The sequence below is a fragment of the Lonchura striata genome, chromosome 2 (assembly GCF_050655825.1).
Source record: "Lonchura striata isolate lonStrDom1 chromosome 2, ASM5065582v1, whole genome shotgun sequence".
Classification (NCBI taxonomy): domain Eukaryota; kingdom Metazoa; phylum Chordata; class Aves; order Passeriformes; family Estrildidae; genus Lonchura; species Lonchura striata.
The window spans coordinates 16,982,744-17,004,972 of NC_140704.1; the positions used below are offsets into that span (position 1 = coordinate 16,982,744).

Here is a 22,229-nt window from a genome sequence, read left to right on the forward strand (position 1 = left end):
GCTGAGACGACGGGGAAGCGTCCTCGGTCCTTTAAGATGCAAAGCGAAGGGCGATCTCCCCACCACACGTCTCACTTTGTGAATAGACAGCCCCCGAGCCCCGCCGTCCCATCGGCCCGGCCCGCAGCCCCCGGCGGGAGCCCCGTCGGGCCGGGCCGCCGCGGAACAGGCGCTGGTGGAGGGGCCCGCAGCGGGCCGGGCTCCCGCTGTCCCTGCTGCTCCCGGGCAGGCAGGGGCGTCCTGGCTCGTAGGGACGCGATGGAGGAGCCTTGCGCGACGCCGCGGCTGCCCCCGCGTGTCCCTGCAGCCCCGGGGCGCTCCCGGGGACATCCCGCAACTTTCCGACTTGGGGACCCTGGAGGAGCCGCCATCCTGGCTCCAGCCTCGGGGAGGCAGAGGGCCCGGCGGCCAGACGGGAAGAGCACGACAACTGTTCCCAGTCCCTTCATGACGTCTCTGAAGGCAACCAAACCTCCCTTTTCCACCCAGCCGGGTCTTCGCGGGAGTTTCCCTGCCGCAGCTGCCTCTCTGACACAGGAGGGATTTCAGACCCTGGCTTCGGAGCGGGGCAGGCAGGACCACACCAGGTGAGAATGTGGCTCTGCCGAGGGGGCTGGTCAAGCAGGGCCCCCACGCCGCTCGCAGCCAGGCCCTGTGTTCAGCCCGGGGCATCTTTCTGCTTTTTTTAGGCACCCACATGGTTATAAGTGCCTAACATGAGACCTCACAGAAATGGCTCAGTGCTTCAAAACACTGCTGTGGTAGGAAAGCAGAAGAAAACCAGTCCAGGTATCTCTTCATGTGAAATGTCTGTTCCAGTTGCTGCATCGCACTGGCTTGCATGTAGACAATAATTCCAGCTTTCCACGGCCAGAGGCTGCTGCAAGCCCTTCCCTGCCTTGCTCACTCATGCCCCAGTCCACAGTGTTTTGTTGGTTCCAGATGTAATTCAGACACAATCAACTGTATCACTGCTTTGTACATTTTTATTTATCGTTTTATTAACACATGACAAAACAACTTTGGAATAGATTTCAAAATTTTAACAATTTATAGCAAATTTTACATTGCAGTATGTTTTAATCCAGTGCACAGCCTTGTAACTAGTTACAGATCAGGAAGCAATGGTTATCTGTCTCTGGGGAAAAGGCCAAATGTGCATGGGGAATGGACAAAACCCAGCCCCTGTGGCTGACTGCTGCCGCCAATTGTCACATTTAGGAGAGCTGAGGATCAGGCCTTTATGCTGGCATCATGAAATTTGCTTTCTCTTGCTTTGCAGCTGGGAACACGCAATTATGAATCCTGAAAGGAAGTGCTGCAATTATCTGTGTGGTTTCTGTGAAATAAGGTCTTTTGAATACGGAATCAGAGGGAAATTTGAACACTGTGGCTATTGCCTTTATTTTCATTTAATTTCTAGTGGAACTGATTAAGAATGATCATTACATTTCAGCAGCAATCAACCAGAGAGTGTATTTCTATTCCTTTCTTGTTACCCCAGAGATTAAGATTCCTAAAAATCTAATGCAAATGAGAACAAAGCAAACATGATTTAGAAGTTCATCACTTAGTCACAAAGCTCAGAGGCAGAGGAGAGGGCTGGACATACTTCCCATAAATGGACATTTCCAACATAAAGATTATACACACAATATTGAACTTTAAAACTGGCTACTAGCTTTACAGTAAAGTCAATAATGAAATAAATTTCCCTAGTATGCTATTCAATTAATTGTTTACATTTTCATTAAAGGGACACTTGCCACAAACAGGTCATCCCAAAATTTGAGCAATGTAAACTAAAATAAGCAGAAATTCCCGCATGGTGCTCTTGTAATTTTTTCCCCTGTAGAACAATTTATTAAAAACAATAGCTAAGGTTTTCTGAAGGTGAATAGAAATTAGAAAGCTTAACTAGGGAACTATAAAGTAAATTATTATTTTGATTGGATGAGACTGATGAAGAGGAAAAAAAGAAATATGCACTGAGGAAAGTAAACTGGACTTAAGCTGTTTAATAATTTTAGGATGTAGCAATGGAACACAAAAGAAAGCTGATTTTTATATTAGGTAAGAATAAGATATGTGACTGACAGTGTCCCTTTGCAATGGTCTTGGGATGTAAACCATAGTAATTAATATTCATATGAACACACAACTTGAAACACTGGAGATTAAAAAAAAAAAAAAGGAAACGCATGGTATAAAATGATAAAAAAAATTATGCTAATAAAAGCCAAATGGCAGCAGGAGCAGCAGCAGCAGCTAGAACTGCTGGATAAGGCGCCGGCGCTGTGAGGTCTTCCGCAGCAGTCGTCTGTAGTCATAGGGATTATCTTCAGCTTTGCTCTCTTCCAGGGGTCTTTCTGCAACCCTCGACCTAGGGATTAAGCACAGAAGTGTTTTAGAAATTAAAGTCAAAACATTTACCTTGGCAAAGACTCCTAATCGACTGCTTAACCTCCACCCTTGTGGGGGAAAAATAAAAGGAGAAAGAAAAAAAATCAGCTGACTTTGCTAGGCCTCTTCCTGTGCTGCACAAAACAAGCACCTCGGAACAAACACATTATATGCTAGAAGCAGATGAACACAGAAGAACAACATGTTCTCCTATGAAGGGGACATAATGAAAGGACATAAAAACATGAAGAGCATGGGGATGCTTTGGAGCAGCATTTGCCTGATGGTTACTGCACCAGATTTTCAGTTGGCATAAATTTGTTTGCTCTGTATTTAACCTGCCTGTGGAGTTCACTGTAAGCGTCCATCTAATTTCATTTTATTTTCAGATGGCAAGATGCATTTTGAATGCCACCTCTGACAAGCTGGAATAGTGATGTGGAATCAGCTGTTACCATGGAGCAAGATTAAAAAGAAAAGACCGTTATTTAAACAGTAAATTACTCTGAAATAATTACAAAATTTGTAGTGTTCTACAAACTTAAGATGCCCCCACCACTGGTCCTTATCCAATGTCAAAGGTAAACTGCTAAATAAAAAGTACTAAATGCTTCACTTCTTGAAGTAGTTTGAGATGTCTGTACAGTCACTGGTTTTACAGTCCTGGTGACCCTATTCAAGAGATCCTGAAGTGCAGAAATGTTTATTAATTGCATTCATCTGCCCTCTGAGGTACCTCTAAATTCAGAAGTTACACATCTTTTGTTTCACTATGTCAATTAGAACAGCAAACAGTAAAGGGTAAAAAATTGTCTCAGTAGCAAAACTCACTCACCTAAACCAGACCTCAGGGTGACAGATTTGATTTGGTGTAATTAACCACCTTAGAAATGCAACATTTTCTCATGGTTGTAAACTATATGGTAATTCCCTGATATTATTACTTTTAATTACATGTCTTCACTTTCCTGAAACTAATTTAGATCATATGTGAAAAAAAGGCCAGAAATGAAATATGTAAGGTGCACAAAATATTATACATTCAGAATGTTCTACAAGCATTTCCTCTATTAGTACAGATGCATTTTCAAATTCAGTATTCATCCCAGGCTTAGCATTTCCCTTAAGACTTGGACCTAGATAGTTTTCCAAGCTTTTCTTACATTTAGGAACATGCAAGAAGATACAATTATATTAAGATACATAGATGTGTGTTTGTATGTGCAGTGTGTGTGAGTGCACTGGCAAGAGTGAGAATATGAATTTCCTTAGCCTGGCAGTGGTCACCCTCTATTGAAGTCTATGTGGGAAGAAAGGAGGTTGAGCAAACCCTCCCTTTGGGGTTTTTCTCCTGGCTGTCCACCTTGGCGAGGTGCATGCAGGCTACAGACAACTGTGCTGCTACAGGACAGCAGGAGAAGCAGGCAGTCAAGCTGGAGTCCTACCTGCAGAAAACATGCAGAAAGTCTGGTGCACATCCACCCTGTTTAAAATCTAACAAATCAGAAATACAGTTTTTAGGTTCTGCCTCAATTTAATTTTATTTTAGATCAGAGATGCAGAATGTCTGTTCATCTGGCCCTTGGGAAACCAAAAACTGGCAGGTAGGCTGAACAGCAATCACACTGGAATTTATCCCTCTTGCATGGGGAATATGTCAGATATTCCCATTCTGAGATGAAAAATTTTAGCTAAATGTTTTGCAAGGTAGTTTGGTAAAATTTAATCTCTAAAGTAATAGATTTATGTGTAATTTGAAAGTGTGTTTCTTTTCATTAATATTTTGAATATGTCAACAAGGATAATATTTATTTTTTCCTATTACTATTTTGTATTAATTACCGCTCAGTAGCTCGTAAAATGGAAGTCCTGCGCTCAATTGGGTATCTCTTCCTTCTTGTGGTAGTGCTGCTGTCCTTGGAGCTGGAGTCAGTAGATGAAATTTCTTGGTAGTAGATATCTAAATCTAGCACTTTGCTCAGACTGTCAATAAATAAGAACACTAAGTTAACAGTTGCACTTTTCACTATTATTTTCAGCATACAAATACAAGGCAGCCAAATATCATTATTCCGTTTATGTGTTGAGGATCTAAGGAAAAATATATATAGGCACAAAAAAATCAGTCTCTGAAGTGTGACTGCTGTACAACATAGATATTGAGAATTTTGAAATGCTAAGTACTTTTATATATTCATAAAGGAGACATGACTGAAATTTTTGGGGTTTGCCATTAGACTCAGTGGAGAGGCGTTTTTATGGTATAATTAATCTGATATATTTTAGATATTTCTTTGAGCAAGAGATGAATAATTTTCCTAAATATGACTACTTTTTTCTCTGAGTAAATTTGGCAGCAACTAGTTCAGATATGGGTGTCAATAATGCAGATATCTCTTATTTTGTTAGGTGAATGCTATCCAAGGTATTATACATACAGAAAAAAAAATCAATCCCAACATCCTTTTTAGAATGGCTAAGGAAAGAAATAATATCCTAAAAAGAAACTGAATAGAGAAGTTCAGAATTCAATCCTCATGTTGTTAGAAACCAGAAGTAATTAATTGATTTCACTTGCTATGTTCCACTAATACAGAGTTGGCACATGAGAGAACATGCAGTTGGAGAACTGGTTAACTAGATTTAAGATGAGTGAAACCTAATTGAGACCAATGAGAGAAAACACTAGGTTTTGGTGTGTTAGTTTTTCTTTTTCCCCCTAGACTGGAGTCAATAGGTGTGAAATTTTTTTAGGATCCAAATGACATGAGAAAAAAAGATGAAAGAGACCAAACTCCAGAGACACGGACATAGGGTCAATCCTTTAAGCTGCAGCATAATCAAGTGCAATTTAAACTGTGGTTAAATGAAGCTCAGTGCTGTGAACATATTTTAAATAAATGTAATGTCACGCAACATCCTCTAAGATACATATTTGAGCCATGGAATTTGTATTCTGCAAGTTTGTATTGAACCGAGGACAGTGCAGAGAGCCCATTTATCTGGCAGCTATGAGCAGGCTGCCATCGCACACATGGTGCCACAGCAGTGCCACTGAGGGGGCAGCAGGAAAGCCTCAGTATTGAAACACAAATAAAATAAAGCTATGGTGTATGTCAGGAGCTACCAACCAGGTCTGCAGCACACATAAGGATCTAAGATACAGAAGGACAGAATAAACCTATTGCTTCCTTCTTTTCTGCAGAGATCCATCAAAATAGGTTAGTTACACTGGGAATAAACCACTTCTGGTTCAAATTTCAAGGGATACTCTTCTTTACCTGTTATTCATAGTTTTTGTTTTAATTTTTTATTATCTATTTCCAGACATTCATATATTTTTAGGAGAAAATTTAGACAGTCTTTGTATTTTTGCTGACAAAAAAGGACTGGTTACTCATTTGCTTTGACTAGAATTTTAAGCACCTTCGATTATTTTCTGTGTCAGAACTATCTTTGATGTGGACCTTATCTCATTATAATGCCTGTGTTACCATGGTAAAGGACCATGTTTTAGGAAAACTGAATGACTGAATTCTATAATGGATTTTAGTCAATGAAAATTGCATTTTAACTTTAACATGTATACATGTCCCCCTGTGAATCACCAAATTACCATTCTTTTTTCAATGCTTTATTCTCCTAGTTGAAGTACAACTATTCTAGAGCACTGGAGTGACAATAGTGAGATAATGAAAAAACATTACCTTTCTTTCCTTGGTTTCCGTTTTTCATCTTGTATTGATTTCTAAGAAAGAAAAAGCAATTAAAAATACTAAAAGGAAAGCTTATGCAAATTTACAATTCATCAGTGTTAGGTAGGAGAGTGTTGTATATATTTCAATAAAAGAAATTATAGAAAATGAGCAAATGACCCAGAAAACCCTCTTTTAAGAACCTTTGAGCCTGCGAATGTTGTTCCCAAATTTGTTGCCATACTGTGAAAAAAAAGCCAAAGTAATGATGATCAGAACAGAAAAAGTAGATCTAAAACTTTCAAATAGCTATGGCTGTTTTAGTGAAGTTGACAACACTATCTCACTGAGGCATATTTACTGTGATGCCAGAAGAATTTCCATTAATAGAAGCAATACAGTGGAAAGAGTCCTATTCTCATTAATGCCAACGTAGTCTTCACACAGGTTTAGTAGAATAAAATGGACAAAGGCCCCATTTAAAAACAATATAATAAGTGACAAAAGAACCTTTAGGATACAAGATTTCTAAAAATGCAGAGGAGAGAAGATTTATAAAGAATATGAATAATTTCTTATCTCTAATAGAGTTCTATCCCTACAGCCAAAACAAAGCTATGTTGCAGCACCTAACACATCATACTTCAAAGGCAGTATTTTTTACTGCAGATTGTGGTCTTAATTGTGTTTCTTGCAAGTGAGTGAAAGTGTATTAGAACTAGGGACTGTAAAGTCACTGAGAATCAAAAATCCTAATGGACTTCAGTATGCAGGCAAATGAACATGACATATAATTCCAAAATGATATAATGATTTAAAGAAATATCCCATAAAATAAAATTCTTATGCCTTATATAAATAATGGGCTACTGTCAGGCTTAATTTATACTTGCATACCCCTGCAGGTCATCTGATAGGCAATGAGATGTGTGAGAATGTAAGGTGTCTAATTAATGTCTGTAGCATGATGTGAGAGAAATATCTGATTTTGCAAAAGACAGAGAATTTTTTTTAAAAATGCACTAACATATATATATATATATATATATATATATATATATATATATATTTAATGAACTCAAGAAAAGCATTTCTTCACTTTCATATAATGTGGGATTGATAATAATCTGTGAATGCCTGAAGGTACCAGAGATTTTTAATAAGGTAGAAAATCTGTAACAGCTGGGAAAACTGACTGCCCTCTAAAGCTGACTACCCTCTAAAGTTAGAGCTAAATGACTTACCTAAGATCTAAGAATTTAGCAACTAGTAGGTCTCCTTTCTAAGCTTCAGTGTATAGATATTTATGTTGAACCTTTCCCTGAACAGTGAACTATACGCCAGGAAGACAAGTTTCTCTTTTTCACACCTTCTTGAAAATACAACTCATTGAAGGTAATATTGATTAATACCTTGAAAAGCTGTTGCTAAAAAATTGAATAAAAATCTCCTGGCACTACTGCAGTTTTTGTTTGCACTGATGCCGTGGCTGTTTTCTTGTACGGATCTAGCTATGTAACAAATTAGCTCTCAGAAAATACTATATTCCTGACCTTATAGTTTTTAGTTTCCTAAATAGGCATTTACTTCAGAATTGTGCTTCTCAGAAATTTCCAAATACAGATTCTGTGTCAGGCCTTTCATTTCAGTCCACAAAACAAATTTTATTGTTACATGCAAATTTTTTTTTAAAGAATGTAATTTCTTTTCAGAATATCACTGTTCCAAAGCTGTGCTATTTCAAAGTCCCAGAATAAAACATAGCTGTATTTGTCTTTTTTTGGTATGCCAGACACAACCGTCCCTACAGGCCCTGGTGACACCTTCTGTTGAAAGGAGAAGCAATTGCTACGGTTAGTTTATTAGCTGGGTTCTCACCGGCTGTTAAAATAGGTCACTAAGATACAGGCACCTCGAGCAAATCAGTTTAATTGCTTTTTTTGTTGGAAGTGCTTTCTGAGCTGCTTTTACATTTTCACTCTTTCTGCTTACTTTCTTGCCTTTTTTCCTATGTTTAAGGGCACTGAAGTCAAGAGGGGAAAGCAGCACTTGGTATCTGAACTTGGACCAAAGGCTATATATAGTGACACTCAAATCCATTAGTCTCCTGAGCTGTTGGTATTTGCCAGCGCCTTCATAATCACAATCTGACATATTTGTAAAGGAAGTTACAGTGTGCATACTAATACAATTTATTTTAGTATTTGCTCTCTCTGTAAGATCAAGTACTAATTTAGATCCTCAAAATAGCTCCAAACAAACCTGTGCCTCTCCTGGTTCTCTCCTGTGACTTACAAAAAAACTATGGAGACAGGGCATTTGATTTGTGTATTGAAAATGCAAATGCTACTTATTCCCATAATGAAAGTGTGTTTAGGTTCAAAAATAAATACTAGTCTGGCATAGCTCCCCAGACTGGGTAACTCTGTGCTTCCATTTCAAGTCTCGTTTGAAATTTGAGTTTTGTGGCCTGCCTCCTTTCAGCACAACACAGGTTTTATGCTGCATATGAAAATAATAATGGGAATTGGGCAATTAGAAAGATAGTTTAGGTGGGAATTATCTGACAGTTTTAGCCCAGGGAAGCTTCTTAAACTCACATGTATTAGAGTGTAGTAGGTGGAGTCTTCTGGATTATTTAATGTCTTGGGCTTCCGTGGCCTTCTGGGGGGTCTCTGCATTGGGCGAGACTCTTCTACTTTGGCCACAACTGTAAAAAAGCAGAAGACAGCAATGCTTATTTCTTCCAAAAACTGGAGGCCTTTGGAAAAACAGGAGAAAATTTCACCAAATGGAGAAAAAAATACACACAGCCATTTTTACTGCTTGCAGTAATTCAAGTAAGCAACTAGTTTGGACATTTTCATCAGCAGAGAATGGGTTTATCCATTTGAGTCCTGACTGCCCACAGGGACAAACACCACATAATGAATACCAGGCTGGAGCAGCCCAGAGGTTTGCCTAGCACAGGCCTCTCCTTCTGAAAAGGGCTGATGCTCCACATTCAGAAAAGGGCTATGGAGGGTAATGGCTACTGTGAGGCCATTGCCTTGTAATGGGGACCTGTGTGGCAGAGGTGATGTTTTTTTCAGACTCAAGTAAATCTTTAAGGTGCTGAATGAGGGAACTAGCATTAGGCCTCTGTTTCAGAGGTTGTCCTCTACTTTATCACAGTGAAGATTTTCCTCCAGGTCTCCTGCTAAGGCTTTTCATTTCAAGCCAAATCATATGCTACTGGGCAACACCGCATGACTGTGTCCATCACATCCAATGTAGTCTATGTTAGTGTACTCAAATTTGGTCTCTATTTTTGCAAAAAAACTTTCTGCAAACATGAAAAATGACTTCACTCTAATAGAAATGAAATCAAGATTTTAACACAAAATGGAACTATTGTCCCCTGGCAGTCTCCCAATTCAGAGCGAGATACTGACTTGCAGATTACATTGGCTGGCACATAGATAACTAGAAAAATATCTTGAGTATTTGCTTGTGGAAATCTATATGCAGTTCTGACAGTGCTAAGATACAGGGCTGCTTGTGTTCCTAGGTCGTTTGGCACAGAGACAACAGAGTGCAGGTTCCTAATGCCTAGGAAGACCACAGAACTGGCCCTGGAGGGACAAGAGACCACAAATATGGTCACCTGGTGAGCTTGGTCTCCTTCCCTTCAGCTACAACTACCAGAAGTGTTAATGGCAACAGCAATTCCTTCATGATGAAGGAGAAGGGCTGCCCAGAGCAGAACACCAATGGCAGAGATGGGTCATGGAGACACATGCGGGGTGGTGAATGAAGTCCCAGCACAGTGAACCCGTTGTCTAAGGTATCTTGCATTATCTAGTGAGGTTTGATCTTGGCCCTTGTCCCATTACAGATATACTAAGGACAGTCCATGAGAAAAAACATCTCCTTATTTATAAATGGATATAGTGTGAGGGTGGAATGGGGATCTAGATCTCAGTGAATTACTAAAGTGTGTTTTGCTGATATGATGAACTTCCACATGAAGTTAAGTAAACTTTAACAACATTTTGTTTCCCTATGACCATCAGAAAACCTTTTACATAATAGAAAGAAAAACTCTCCCATGTACAGCAGACATCTTTTTAATTAAGGGTAAGGTAGCACAATAATTTTAAATGAGAAATGACCAGTAATACATCAGTGTTGACTCCTGCAAAATTAGCTGCTTAAATTCTTTGTTATGTGTGATAAATAAAGGCTTGTAAAGGTCATGAGTATACAGAGAAGCCAGAATGAATAATGTTAATTTAATTGTAGTTGGATAATGATTACATTTATTGTTTTAGTTTCTTATCTGAAATACAGACTGCTTCTTCTGTAATGAATGAGCAAGTATCTTTTTTGCATTTTGCACCTAAGAGAACAATGGTGTTTTTCTAAGCTAGTTTACAGATAATCCATGTTAAATAATGAATTTTATATGCAATAAATTAATTTCAGTAACCTGTATTAAATATAAGTAAGATTTCTTGATATCAATAGGTACAGCAGGCTTGACTGGGCTCTTAATATGGGCTGTTGCTACCTTGCTGCATTTCATATGGGCCACCTGGAGTTATCTGTCTTTCCATTTGTTTGAGAGAAGAGGCATACCTTCCCTATTTATTTTTAAACACAAGAGGAGTTAAAAGTGGAAACTCTACCTTTGAAAATCCCTTAAAATTCAGTGCTGTTGAAAAGAAACACCTAATGCCCTGTCTGTAGGACATTCAAAAATTTTGTCAGAGATCATGACTACATGAAAATCTGAAAAAACAAATTAAGCCAATTTGGGGGCACTAGGAAAATTCCCATGAAAAGGCTCTCATTATGCCTAAAGATTTTTTACTGTCTCCTAAGAATTCATCACTGTGTATACTGCTACATTATTTAATTCATCAATGTCAAACAGATAAAGCATTATTGTATTATTGATTACAATTATTCCAACTGAAAGTACTTGTATACTTATTGTGTGTGTGCTCTGCAAAGATTACTTTATACATTCAAAAATACCATTTTGACAATGATAAAGGTTTCAGTAAAATAAATGCTTTTCATCTCAGCTCTTGTGTTGTACATATGTGTAAGCTGTGCAAAAGAATTGGGGCATGTAGCTTTCTAAGTTTGGACCTCCATCATTCCTTTTTAAAATTGAATATAGGAATGAAAATGCATTTCAGAGTTTTGCCTCCAAATTACACAGTAAGGTTTTGCTTTTTTTGTTTCACCAGAAAGTGAAGCTGTGATTTCCTTTTGCACTTAGATTTGCATGTTCACTGCTACTGAAATTCATCAGATGTGGTAGCTACTTGTATTGGATAATACAAAGTAAAATCTGCTTTTTTATTAGTTTCTGATAAATACAGAAATAATTTACTTAGTAAAATTAAATACCCAAGTGTGATAAATAGTGAGTTTGACTGGGCTTGTTTTCCAGCTAGCCTATACCTTTCTGTAGCAGGCAATGAAGCAGAAAGGAGTGAAATAATTCACCTATTAAGAGGGCAATTATGTTACTTCTGTATTCCATTACAAAGAAAAGGTTTTTATTGAAGTCTCTTAGTCTTTTATTGAAGTCTCTTAGTATTGAAGTCTCTTAGTAAAGTCTCTTGTAGCTTATTTTTCATTAAGACTTAAAGTATCTTTAGCAAGATCTGGCCAAGTGCTTTCTATGTAAAAGGAAAACCAGTGTTTCTCCTCTAACAGTCATTTAAATGGATATTTTACAGCACTGGTACAAAAACCATTCACACAGAAGCTGTTGAAGTGCTTTGGAAGTGCCACGTTGGCACTACCATCCCTATCCTACTAGAAGGGTAAAAAAGATGCACAAAGATACATGGAGATTTGCTTAAGGCTACATCCTAGTTAGTCATTAGCAGAGCTAAGGACTGGAGAGCTGTGCTGAGGCTCCATCTCTGCTGCCAGCCACACCTTGCTGTTGTATCTACCTGAAGAGGTGCTGTCAGTGCTGGGACACGCCTCAGGAGCAATGTGTAGGAGAAACTGGAAACTTTGATGTGACACAGACAGTCCCTAAAGGGTTTATCAGGAGGAAGACAGATTGAATAACAGGTTGAAATGGGAAGATTTTCCTCCCCAGACTTCCCAAGTGTATTGAGTCAGTACTTGGTTAGTCAAAAAAAAAAAAAAAAAAAAAGAGGTTAAACCAGTGATGAAGTTGAAGTTCTTCTCCATGAGAATAAAGAAAATACAGAGTTAAGGGTCAGGAAAGGCATATGAACAGTGTGGCTGCCAGATAACACTCAAGAAGATTTAGTAAATCTTAGAAAAATTCTTTATTCATATCAGTATCTCAGCTAGATCATTTAGCACTACCACAAAGGTTCCTATCTAAGTTGTACGCACACTCAATTCTACAACAAATAATTACTTTCATACTCAGCCCTCACTGAAAGCTCCAAATATGCTGAAATATGTATACAATATGCATGTGTATCCTGAACACCACCACAAACTACATGAACTGAGGAGAGCTGCATGTGCTTGAAACATTCAAGGATGAGCAAAAAATATTTGAATAAAGATGAGTCAGTATCAACAGCCCTTTAGGTTGAACTGCCTGTACCCTCTGACATACAGTGATAAGGTTGGAAGACAGCAATCTTGAAGAATCAACATCTGTGGAGGCTAATGTAAATTAACTATGACTTACAACAGATTTCATACTGAAGACTGGAGAAATAGTGGTTACAGCTGTGATAAATATCTAAGGGACCAAAGATCTCTATTTATTAAGCCACCTGGAGAAACAGACAAAGCCATCTTCACATCATTTAAGTGAAATGTTACATGTTTGATTTAGAGCTGTTCCACATCTTAGGGAGACAGAAGTATAAAGCCAGGCTCAGAATTAAGCAGGAAGGAAAACAAAAGGAAAAACAGTAATTGTATTGGTTTTGTAGAGGGAGTTGAAAGTAATCAGTAAAAATGGAAATACAGCAACTGGAATTCCAGGACTTGATGAGAAGTTAATAGTTATTACTGCTTACAACACCTATGTGCATTCCTTTTTACTGTTCTAATTGTACACAGCATGAGGATGCAACTACTCAAGTTTGGAATTTGCACTGAGAAAAGCACTGCTCTGCAACATTCTGGTTAGGAACTTTTAGGTATTTTTAATTCATGGGATGTTTAACATAGTCAGATTTGGGAATTACAGCTGATGGCTGCAAATTCTTAGTAATCTGGAAAAAAACAAGACGGATTACTCTGGCACAGACCTAGAAGTAGAAACTGCAAGAGACTGAGAACTTTCAGCTTGTGTACAGCAGAGGTTGTCAGTGTTTAATCTCTCACTCCTAAGTCCCACAGCCCCACTGAGGGAAGCAGTTTCAGTCTCTGGCTGACACTAATACAGAACGACAGAATTATAAACATTGGAAAAGACCTCTAAGGTCATCAAGTCCAGCCTTGACCAGGTAGATCATGGCATGAAGTACCATTCTTTAGCTGTTTCTTAAGTACCTCCAAGGATGGTGACTCCACCACTTCCCTGGGAAATCCATTCCAATGCTTAACAACCCTTTTGGTGAAGAAACTCCTCCTATGTCCAGCCTGCACCTCCCCTGGTACAGCTGGAGGCCATGTCCTCTCGTCCTGTCTCCAGCTGGCTGGGAGAACAACCCAAACCTCACCTGGCTGCACCCTCCTTTCAGGCAGCTGTAGAGAGCGATAAGGTCACCTCTGAGCCTCCTCCAGGCTAAACTCCCCCAGTTCCTTCAGATGGTCCTCATTGGAGCTGTGCTCCAGACCCTTCACCAGCTTTGTTGCCCTTCTCTGGACTTGCTCCAGCACCTCTCATTTCTTCAAGTCTGGTGATCTGGGATTACTGCTTTTTAAGAGAGGATATTTAATGGAAATGGCTGTGTTCCACTTCCACAACCTCCCAGATTGTGTGCTCTGCCACGGATCTGAGCAACTCCCAGCACAGATCTTCTACATCCTGGCTGTGTGCCCAAAGGACCCCTCCTGTAGCTGAGAGCCACCAGCCAGCAGTGCTTGCCTACCGTTTTTCTCGAGTCCCATGCCTCAGTGCTCCCTGGCTGACTACTCACTTGCAAAGAAGGAAGTCTGGCTGGTGAATACTGCTCTGCTCAGCCAGCGCTACACGGGCTCCCTTTTCCTTGCAAAGCCTGCCCATTACATTCCCATAAATAGTGCTTTGACAGACTACAGCAGAAGGAATCCTGGATGAAAACCCTGCTTGTCTCATTGCCTCATTTAGTTGAAAATGTCCTTAGCTGCATTGGGGTTCCTCGTACCATGTAAATTTCATTCTAAATATAGAAAATTCTCTTCCTGGTATTTTTTACTTGGACTGTCATTTAGTAAGTAGAGGGATGAGCACTATGATTCATCTGGAAAAAAATGAAAGAAATTTCCTCCCATAATGATTAAATTCCCCTCACTTCAGGCTTTGATCTCAAAAAACTGACAGAAGCCATTTGTGCATCTGTTCTGACACAACAGCAACCCAAGGCTCACTAGCAGTCCAAGGGTGCAGTTCTGGGGTGCAGCCATTACATTTGCTGAAAGCATGTAAGAAGCAAATATAACCTTACTCAGAGATTCTAGACACAGGGAATTTTGTTTTTTTTCCAGGAACCTTGTGTGGCTTGGTTTATGCATTTTATAAAAATGAAGAAACTCATTTAAGAACAACTTAGCCTTGTGGATTTAAGATTAAATTAACCTTTTGGTCAGATATTCTTTGAACTGCAAGCTTTGCATTTTTATTAAAAACTAACAAGCAAACCATTTAAAAAATATGAACATTTGTCACAGTATGCCATCAGCTGTCCCCTCAGTTCCTCCCCTTCTATGGGTAGCAGATGTAATAAAATATTTTATCAGAGAAAGTGGTAAATTGTGTTACTGCACAATGGCCACCTAACCACAGACAAAGGCAGCCAAGCTCTCCTATCTAGCTATAAAATACAATTAATGTGCAATTCATTCTCTAAAACAACATATATAACTAGTGAAGTTGATGAAAAAGTGTAGATAAATGTAAATGATCAATGTAATTACAAATAGGTAAATACTACATGATTTAAAGAACACCTAAAGCTCAACAATCCCTTCCTTCATAAGAGTAGGACAGGAAAAGCAGCCATAGGACAGGGCAAGATGCAGTAAAAGCATATCCGTCTGTAAATGAGTGTGTATAAATCCCACTGTAACACATAATGTAGGCAGGTAGACAGGAAGTTTCCTCCCTGTTAATAAGGCAGTGGATCATCTCGTCTACCTGCTTCACTTTAGCATGACCATCTACAGGACCTTACCTCAAATCTTTGGGGGTTTTGTAGATATTTTACTATATTGCGTAGAGGAAGAAAATACGATATCCAGAATGTTGGTAATTCTTGTTTTAGATAGTGCAACTTAAATGAACTGAACAGAGGGATATCGTTACCCAAATATTCTCTGCATCTAGTTAGATCATGTTTGATATGATAAACATCTACTTAAGACAATGCAGCTTTGTGATAAAGCCAGTTTCCAACTGGTTTAAAGGCAAACTGTGGAATTACTGCAGTATATTGTCTTCACTATCTTGTGCATTGGTCATACCTGGAAAAGAAACAGCTTTCCTGTCATGGGAATGATGTTCAACTGTAGAAAAAGAAAGTTCACATTCCACACCAAGAAAGGTTTTCCAGTGGACAGGTTAGCACACTTTACCACTGGAAAGCTTCTGTGCTGTGACACTGCAGGGTTTTACAGCAGTCACACTTTCAGAGACAAAGGGAAGTGAAGTGGCTGACTGGTGACCCCTTTAGGCAGGGCTGGATGCAGAGGTGACAAACCCTGGCAAGCTTTTTTCTCCTGTATAGCTGCTTAAATTAATAGCAGTGTGAAGGGTAGACTTCACTGCATTTTGCACATGGCAGGAACATACTGGTACATTTTCACCTGGTTCATTCGTGCAAGTGATGAGATCTTTAACCGATCAAACAAGGATTTGTATATTCCCTTTCCCTCTATCTACCTCTTTTCTCTAGCTTCTGTTGGAAAATATGTTAGAACCAAGAGGTGTTTTCCAAAGCATACATTTTTAACTTCTCAGGTTTATCTTGTAAAAAAAGCAGCAGTATTTAGTAGAGAACTTAATATAAGGCCATTAATGACAATCACAAACCTTGCTGTGTCTTTAATGAAAGGTCATAGCACTTAGTTTTCCATTTCCCATTTATTTTCTCTTGCAGACTTTGGTCTTGGAAACAGACTGAACTACACAGATTACCTATCAGCAGCTGGTTTGCACTTAGAGGTGCAAACACCAAGCCCTCATTTTAGCAGCTTGCCCATTTGAGAGGACTCCTAAATGGGATTGAAGTAATTTTAAGATCTTTTCAATGTAGTCATGGGAACAGAAAGAAGATTCATCACACATGACAACTGAATCCACAATATTATAATGAAAATAGCACAACTAGCCCTGAGCAGTGAGAGGCAGTCCTAGATCTTATCCCAACCCTTCCCCAGAGGCAGTGCAGTGAGCTCACACAAGCTCTGCCACACAAATGGAGACACAGCCAGTTATCTGCGATACCTGCCCTCATCCTCCACATCTGCAGCCCAGGACATGAACTGAGAAAATTCCCTATTACATCTATTCCAACAGAAGAGGTCTGAGCAGCTCCATCAGTTCTTTGGGGTCCTTTTGCTGGAGTTCAGGTCTTAATGATCTGCATGCTCAGAATCCCCTGTCCTTTTTATTCTCCCAGTACTCTTTGCCACTGCCACCCAAACTGCTCCAAGCATGTTTGCATTTTGGGAACCTTCACTACCCATGCTAACCAGAATATAAATAACTCTGGAGGGTGTTTCTAAAGATCATACCCTCTTCAATGTGTGAGTTAAATGGATGCTGAATATTAATAAAACTTTACATGCAATTACAATACATGCAATACGTGCAACATACCCACCAACATGGGTAGGAGTTACAAGTTTTGAATAACCTCAATTTTATCTGTGGATAGCTAAAAATTCACTCAGCATATATGTCATAAACTTTAGCAAATTGTTTGACATATTACTTAAAAAACTGTTGTGCTTTGAAAGCATAGTCCCACATCAAACCAATAGCACACACAGTTGAGAGACAACTGAGTTAACAAGAGCCAATACGGAATTTTACCAAATAAAAGTATTCCTAGAGATTGTGTGTCTAGATTCATTCAGCAATCCTAAGCAGCACTGAACAAAAGACCAAAAAAATTGGTAAATGCACAAATCCCAACCAGGTTTGGGTATTTCTCTGGAAACTATGTTCCAGACATGTGCTGATATGAGGCTTAGTACAAAAACATACAGCCAGAGAAGCTGGAATTAACTCAGATACTTGTCATACTCCCTGGCATGACCAGGAGTAGCTTCTTCTCAGTCCTGTTTACAAATGAAAATTCTGCCAACAGTAAGGTTAAACATTACCTGACTGACAAACATGAGAAGAAAGCCGGCCATTAGCTTGCTTATCTTTGGACATCATCACAGGTCTCAGCTGATGGGACAATATCATTTCATTCAGTTTTTGCTGCAATGCTAAGTAATCTTCAGATAATTTTGATATCTGAAAAATATGTTTTTACATTATTATAGAAATAAGTATACATGTTCCAAGGTAATCAAATGTAAAATAGTGGACAAGAAAGTTAATTTAAAAGGTATTGCCCCACCGACTGCAGTGCACACATTTACCTCATTTCTTGAAAAAAATGAAGATGGGGAAAAAAAAGACACATAGGAAACTCAACACTGACACATAGGAAATTCAACACTGTAGTCCAGTCCTACAGCTACTTCTCATTGGTTCACACACATGGGCAGATGGTGCCTTGCTGATGCAAGATTGCTTCTACAGCTGTAGGCATACTTCTCTGCACATGTGCAAGTCTCTGACATTGGCACAGCAACTTTAGTTTCATTTACAGGGACATTTCACAAGTGTACTGAATTATGGACCTTGATGGGTAAACAAACATTTGAAAGACAAAGCTTCTGCATTTAATTTAAATGAGATTAACATTATTTTTGCCAGTACTCTTTGACTTTTCCTCCTTCCTGAAAAGGCTGTTTTCTCTTGCAAATCAAAATATGCATTTTCATAGAACATACATTACAAAGTCTCTGTCTTAGTTGAGAGAGCAAATCTTTGTGCCATAGAAGCCAGTAAAATAACTTTTCCATTCTGTCACTGGTCAGAGTATTATGCTCCATCTACACTGCTTACAAGCTTCTTACCTGTCGTGAAAAGGCTGCCAAATCACAAGCCTCTTTCTCTGAGTCTCCCTGCAGTGTCTTAGAGTCTTCTGCCTCTGTACTGGTGCTTTCCCTACCTTTTGTTGCTTGGGGATTGTTATTTTGAACGTGTACTGCTTCTTTTGGTTCCTTTATTGTTTTATCTTGACTTTTGCAAGGTAGTTTCCCTTCTTTTCTGAGTTGTCCTCTCCTTCTGTAACCCCGGTAATTGCTCTGAATTACTACTGCTGCCTTCTCTTTGTCTTCTGGACCTTGTTTTTCTGCCTCAGTTTGCTTCCACGAGCCTCTTCTTAGTGACTCTTTTCTTGTGATTCCTTTACCTCCTGTAGGCATCATTGCTTCATGCTTTAGGTAGTTTCTTTCCACATCCCTGTCAGTTCTGGGCTGGACCACAGCAGATTCTTGATTTTGCCAGTCTGCACTGAGTGTGTCTTGATTATCTTGCTCTTGCTGGGGTCTAGGTTCAGCTGAGGTTTTGACAGAACATTTGCTGGGTAACTCTTCCAAAGAGTCCTGTTCTTCACCTTCACTAATCTCTTCTACTGCCTCTCCTTCAGTAGATGTTTGCTGTTGCTCCTCTCCATTCCCTGTGTCACTGTACCCTGAGCACTTGATGCTGGTGACAGCACCAGGTTCATCTTGAGTCTCCTCGCTTGCTACTTCTTCCAGTGTATCATTTTGAGCTGGCTGCAGTTGTGCTTCAAGGAATTCCACAGCAGATAATTCATCCTCTGCTATGGCAGCTGCTTCTTCTTCCACTCTAGGGAGGGCACTCTCCACTTCAGTTGGACTTTCCTCAGGATCTTGAAGTTCTCCATCATTTTTCTTCTTGCTAATGGTTGCTGCATTTTCAGTTTCTTGATTTCTAAGTGATTCCCTGAACAGAACAGAGTTTTGGGCAAAAAATTACAGCTGAAGGAGATGAAGAATAGAGACAACATTACAACTACCTTTGGTGGTCTTTGTGTATTAACTGAAAATTTGATACATTGCAACATGGGAAAGATTTAGTACATATAGCTGGAATTAAAGATAGCATTTTCTATTATTATTATTATTATTATTATTATTATTATTATTATTATTACTACTACTACTTAAAGTGAAAAGGGATAATATTATTATCATCAACATTATAATCTCTTAAGTTAAAAGGGACATCTCTGTTAAACTTCACAGAAAATTGTCAGGAAGACAATCTAGGTTGTGTGAGAGCTGATAAAACAGTAAAGAATTAATTTAAATGTTATCAAAAACATAAGGCATAAACCTCTTAACATTTCAGGAATGTATATATACACACAATCCTAAGGGTATTCTGTGTTTCCTCTGTCATTACCTTTGCTTATCTTGATCAGTGACTTAAATGAGAACAGTTCCTTGCAGATATCTATCTCATTCTTGTCTGAACATTTTTTTTATTATGAGCTAATTCCAAAAAGACACTCATCTATAGATTACATTAACATTACAGATAGGTACACTATTGTTGATGTGCCTTTATTCCTTGGGCTTGAAAAGCTACGAAAATTGGCTACTGCTATTAAAAACCTTCACATAAATATACATTACTTCTGCATACATATCTAGAATAATCCTAATTTTCTTCACACTTATCTTATAATGTTGTTATTCAATGCTGTAATTACTGGAAAGGGACACATTTGAATGACAGAAAAGAAAACAACACTACCTCTTGCTTTTGAAGACCTTCCTCTCCTTATATCCCCTGTAGTGAGACTGAATGGTTATTGCTGCTTTGTTTCTTGTTTCAGTTAGTTCTTTTCTCTTCTTCCTGAGTAAGTATCCTCTGGCAACTGATACAAATTGTAATGCAAAACAACCTTAGGCAACAAGCAATGGGTGCCACACATATTTCAGACAATCAAATACCAACAGCATTAAACAAACGCTGGTAAGGATATATAGGGTGCCTATTATGATTATGTTTCGTCTGAAATGATTCCCATAAAACTTTTTGAGATTTCAGAAAGCTGTACCCATTCTACATGAGGATACATACAAGCTCTTTCTTCATATTTTGTTGGACTGAAGAAAATATATGAAGATGTAGAATAAAACAGAAGCACAGAGCTATACAAATGCCTCTAGAACACAGTACTCAGAGCTTAATGTACCTGCTTTGACTGATTCAGGCAATTGATTTGACTCTGTCTTTCATTTCCATGGGAAATGCTTCATTATCAGGCTATAGAGATTACCAGGCTGTCACCTGGCACAGGCTTGGAATTAGCTGAACATTCAATATATCAGAGAGAAACTGGGAATTTTATAGCTCAGCAGTTACAGAAGACTTAGCTCATGTTCCTTCTGCAAAGACTGATTATTCAAAATGAAAAGGCTCAGCATGAAAGATATGCTAAGCTCCACAGTAACCAGGTGCACTGTGGCAGAGAAACTCCCTACCTGTGCTTTGTGGGAGGCACAAGATTAATTTTCTGGTCTGAACCAGAAATAAGGACTCAAACATGGGCCTTCCCTGGGCCATGTAGGTGCTGATGGGTCACTGGGGCCTTGATGCAGTTGCTAGCACGTTGGTATCTGGTGCCATCTGAAGTGCTCCAGGATAGCAAAGCATCCACATGGAGCTGGCGGAAAGAACAGGACAGATGGGACTTTCTGGACAGAAAAAGTTGGGTATAACAGGTGAAAGAAAGCTGGAGGCCAGACAAGATAACCAGGGCACCTCAAATGACACTAGATACCAGAATGAGGGCAAATGAGCTGAGCATTTGCTGATTTTGAATAAAATTATTCAAACCCTAGGCTCTACTGACTATAACAGCAGTTTAGACACCTAAATCACACTTAGACATCTACACTGAAGTGTCCTAATCAGAAACTGAATTGCATTCAGAATCTTGCTTCAAAAACTTTTGAACTTGCAAGTAATTTCCTAATGGGAGCTGGCACAGTCTCTACAGTGCTGTGATTTGGAAAAATCTGCAATTCCAGGGATTCAGCACAAATCTGCTAATCCCTGGCAAAATAAAAATAACATAGTGTTTTGTCAAAATATTTCTGTTGAACTGTAATACCAAATACAGTACCAAGATATGGGGATACTGGATTCAGGTGACTTAAATATCCTGTGGACGTGGTATATATAGGACTCTTTCTTCAACTCTGCTGAGAGTTTTTTGCATCACAGTGAAAAGGTCAAGCTCACTTGAAAATAAGAAGGGAGCATTAACATTCTGTTCCAACACATTAATATAATTTAGTGCTAAGTTTTATGTGCTTTAGCATTCCCTGCTCATAACTCAGGCCAGCTTGGGCTCCACTAGGTACAGTCAATCAATGTAAGAAGCATGATATAAAATGGGCATAAATGACACCTTGATAACTGGATATGGGACGAAGAAACACAAATACTTATTGGAAGCAGCACAACTGGATTTTATATTGCAGTCTGACAGAGCCTTAGAAAAGTGGAAATTGTAAAGCGCTTGGAATACTTCTTGAGTTTCTTGGACTTCTGAGGCAATTCTCTTTCCGTTTTCATGTAAAAGCAACTCAACAGGAGTAGTTTTGAAACAAATGAAGTTATCAATGGGCATGGCAATATAAGCTGCATCTGGTCTTTTTATACTATTCTTGTTCACTTTTGAGGTTTTCTGAGAAGTTTGTAATGATATAGTGTTGCACTACAACACATAATAACTCACACACACACATTAGATGTAAAAGAGGGAAAAAGAGGAAGTTTATTTCTGACTTTGCAATATATAGAATTCTAAAAGTGACAGTGGATTAGAGGATGAAATTGCTACTTCTCCAACTACACTAGTCAAACTAACAGTC

At 38.9% G+C, this 22,229-nt stretch overlaps 1 protein-coding gene and 1 long non-coding RNA gene across 4 annotated transcripts in view; one reads left to right on the top strand and one right to left on the bottom strand.

Moving 5' to 3' along the window:
- The first annotated feature begins 452 nt into the window (after positions 1-452).
- Positions 453-3,018, top strand: LOC144247564 (uncharacterized). 2 transcript variants are annotated; one of them, XR_014950919.1, is made up of 3 exons: positions 453-587; positions 663-789; positions 2,793-3,018. It is a non-coding gene; the product is annotated as an uncharacterized LOC144247564 (long non-coding RNA). The 2 variants fall into 2 exon arrangements; XR_013341204.2 differs by having other exon boundaries at positions 457-587; positions 690-789.
- MYO3A (myosin IIIA) overlaps positions 976-22,229 on the bottom strand; it is a 117,093-nt gene continuing 95,839 nt past the window's right edge. For both annotated transcript variants that reach the window (XM_085565317.1, XM_085565325.1), the window contains exons 29-35: positions 20,098-20,221; positions 18,387-19,281; positions 17,577-17,715; positions 8,699-8,808; positions 6,111-6,151; positions 4,246-4,386; positions 976-2,383 (exon numbers count right to left, since the gene is read on the bottom strand). In XM_085565317.1, the coding sequence (XP_085421443.1) occupies positions 2,269-2,383; positions 4,246-4,386; positions 6,111-6,151; positions 8,699-8,808; positions 17,577-17,715; positions 18,387-19,281; positions 20,098-20,221 (1,565 nt within the window). In that variant the 3' untranslated portion in view covers positions 976-2,268. The remainder of the gene's footprint in view (positions 2,384-4,245; positions 4,387-6,110; positions 6,152-8,698; positions 8,809-17,576; positions 17,716-18,386; positions 19,282-20,097; positions 20,222-22,229) is intronic.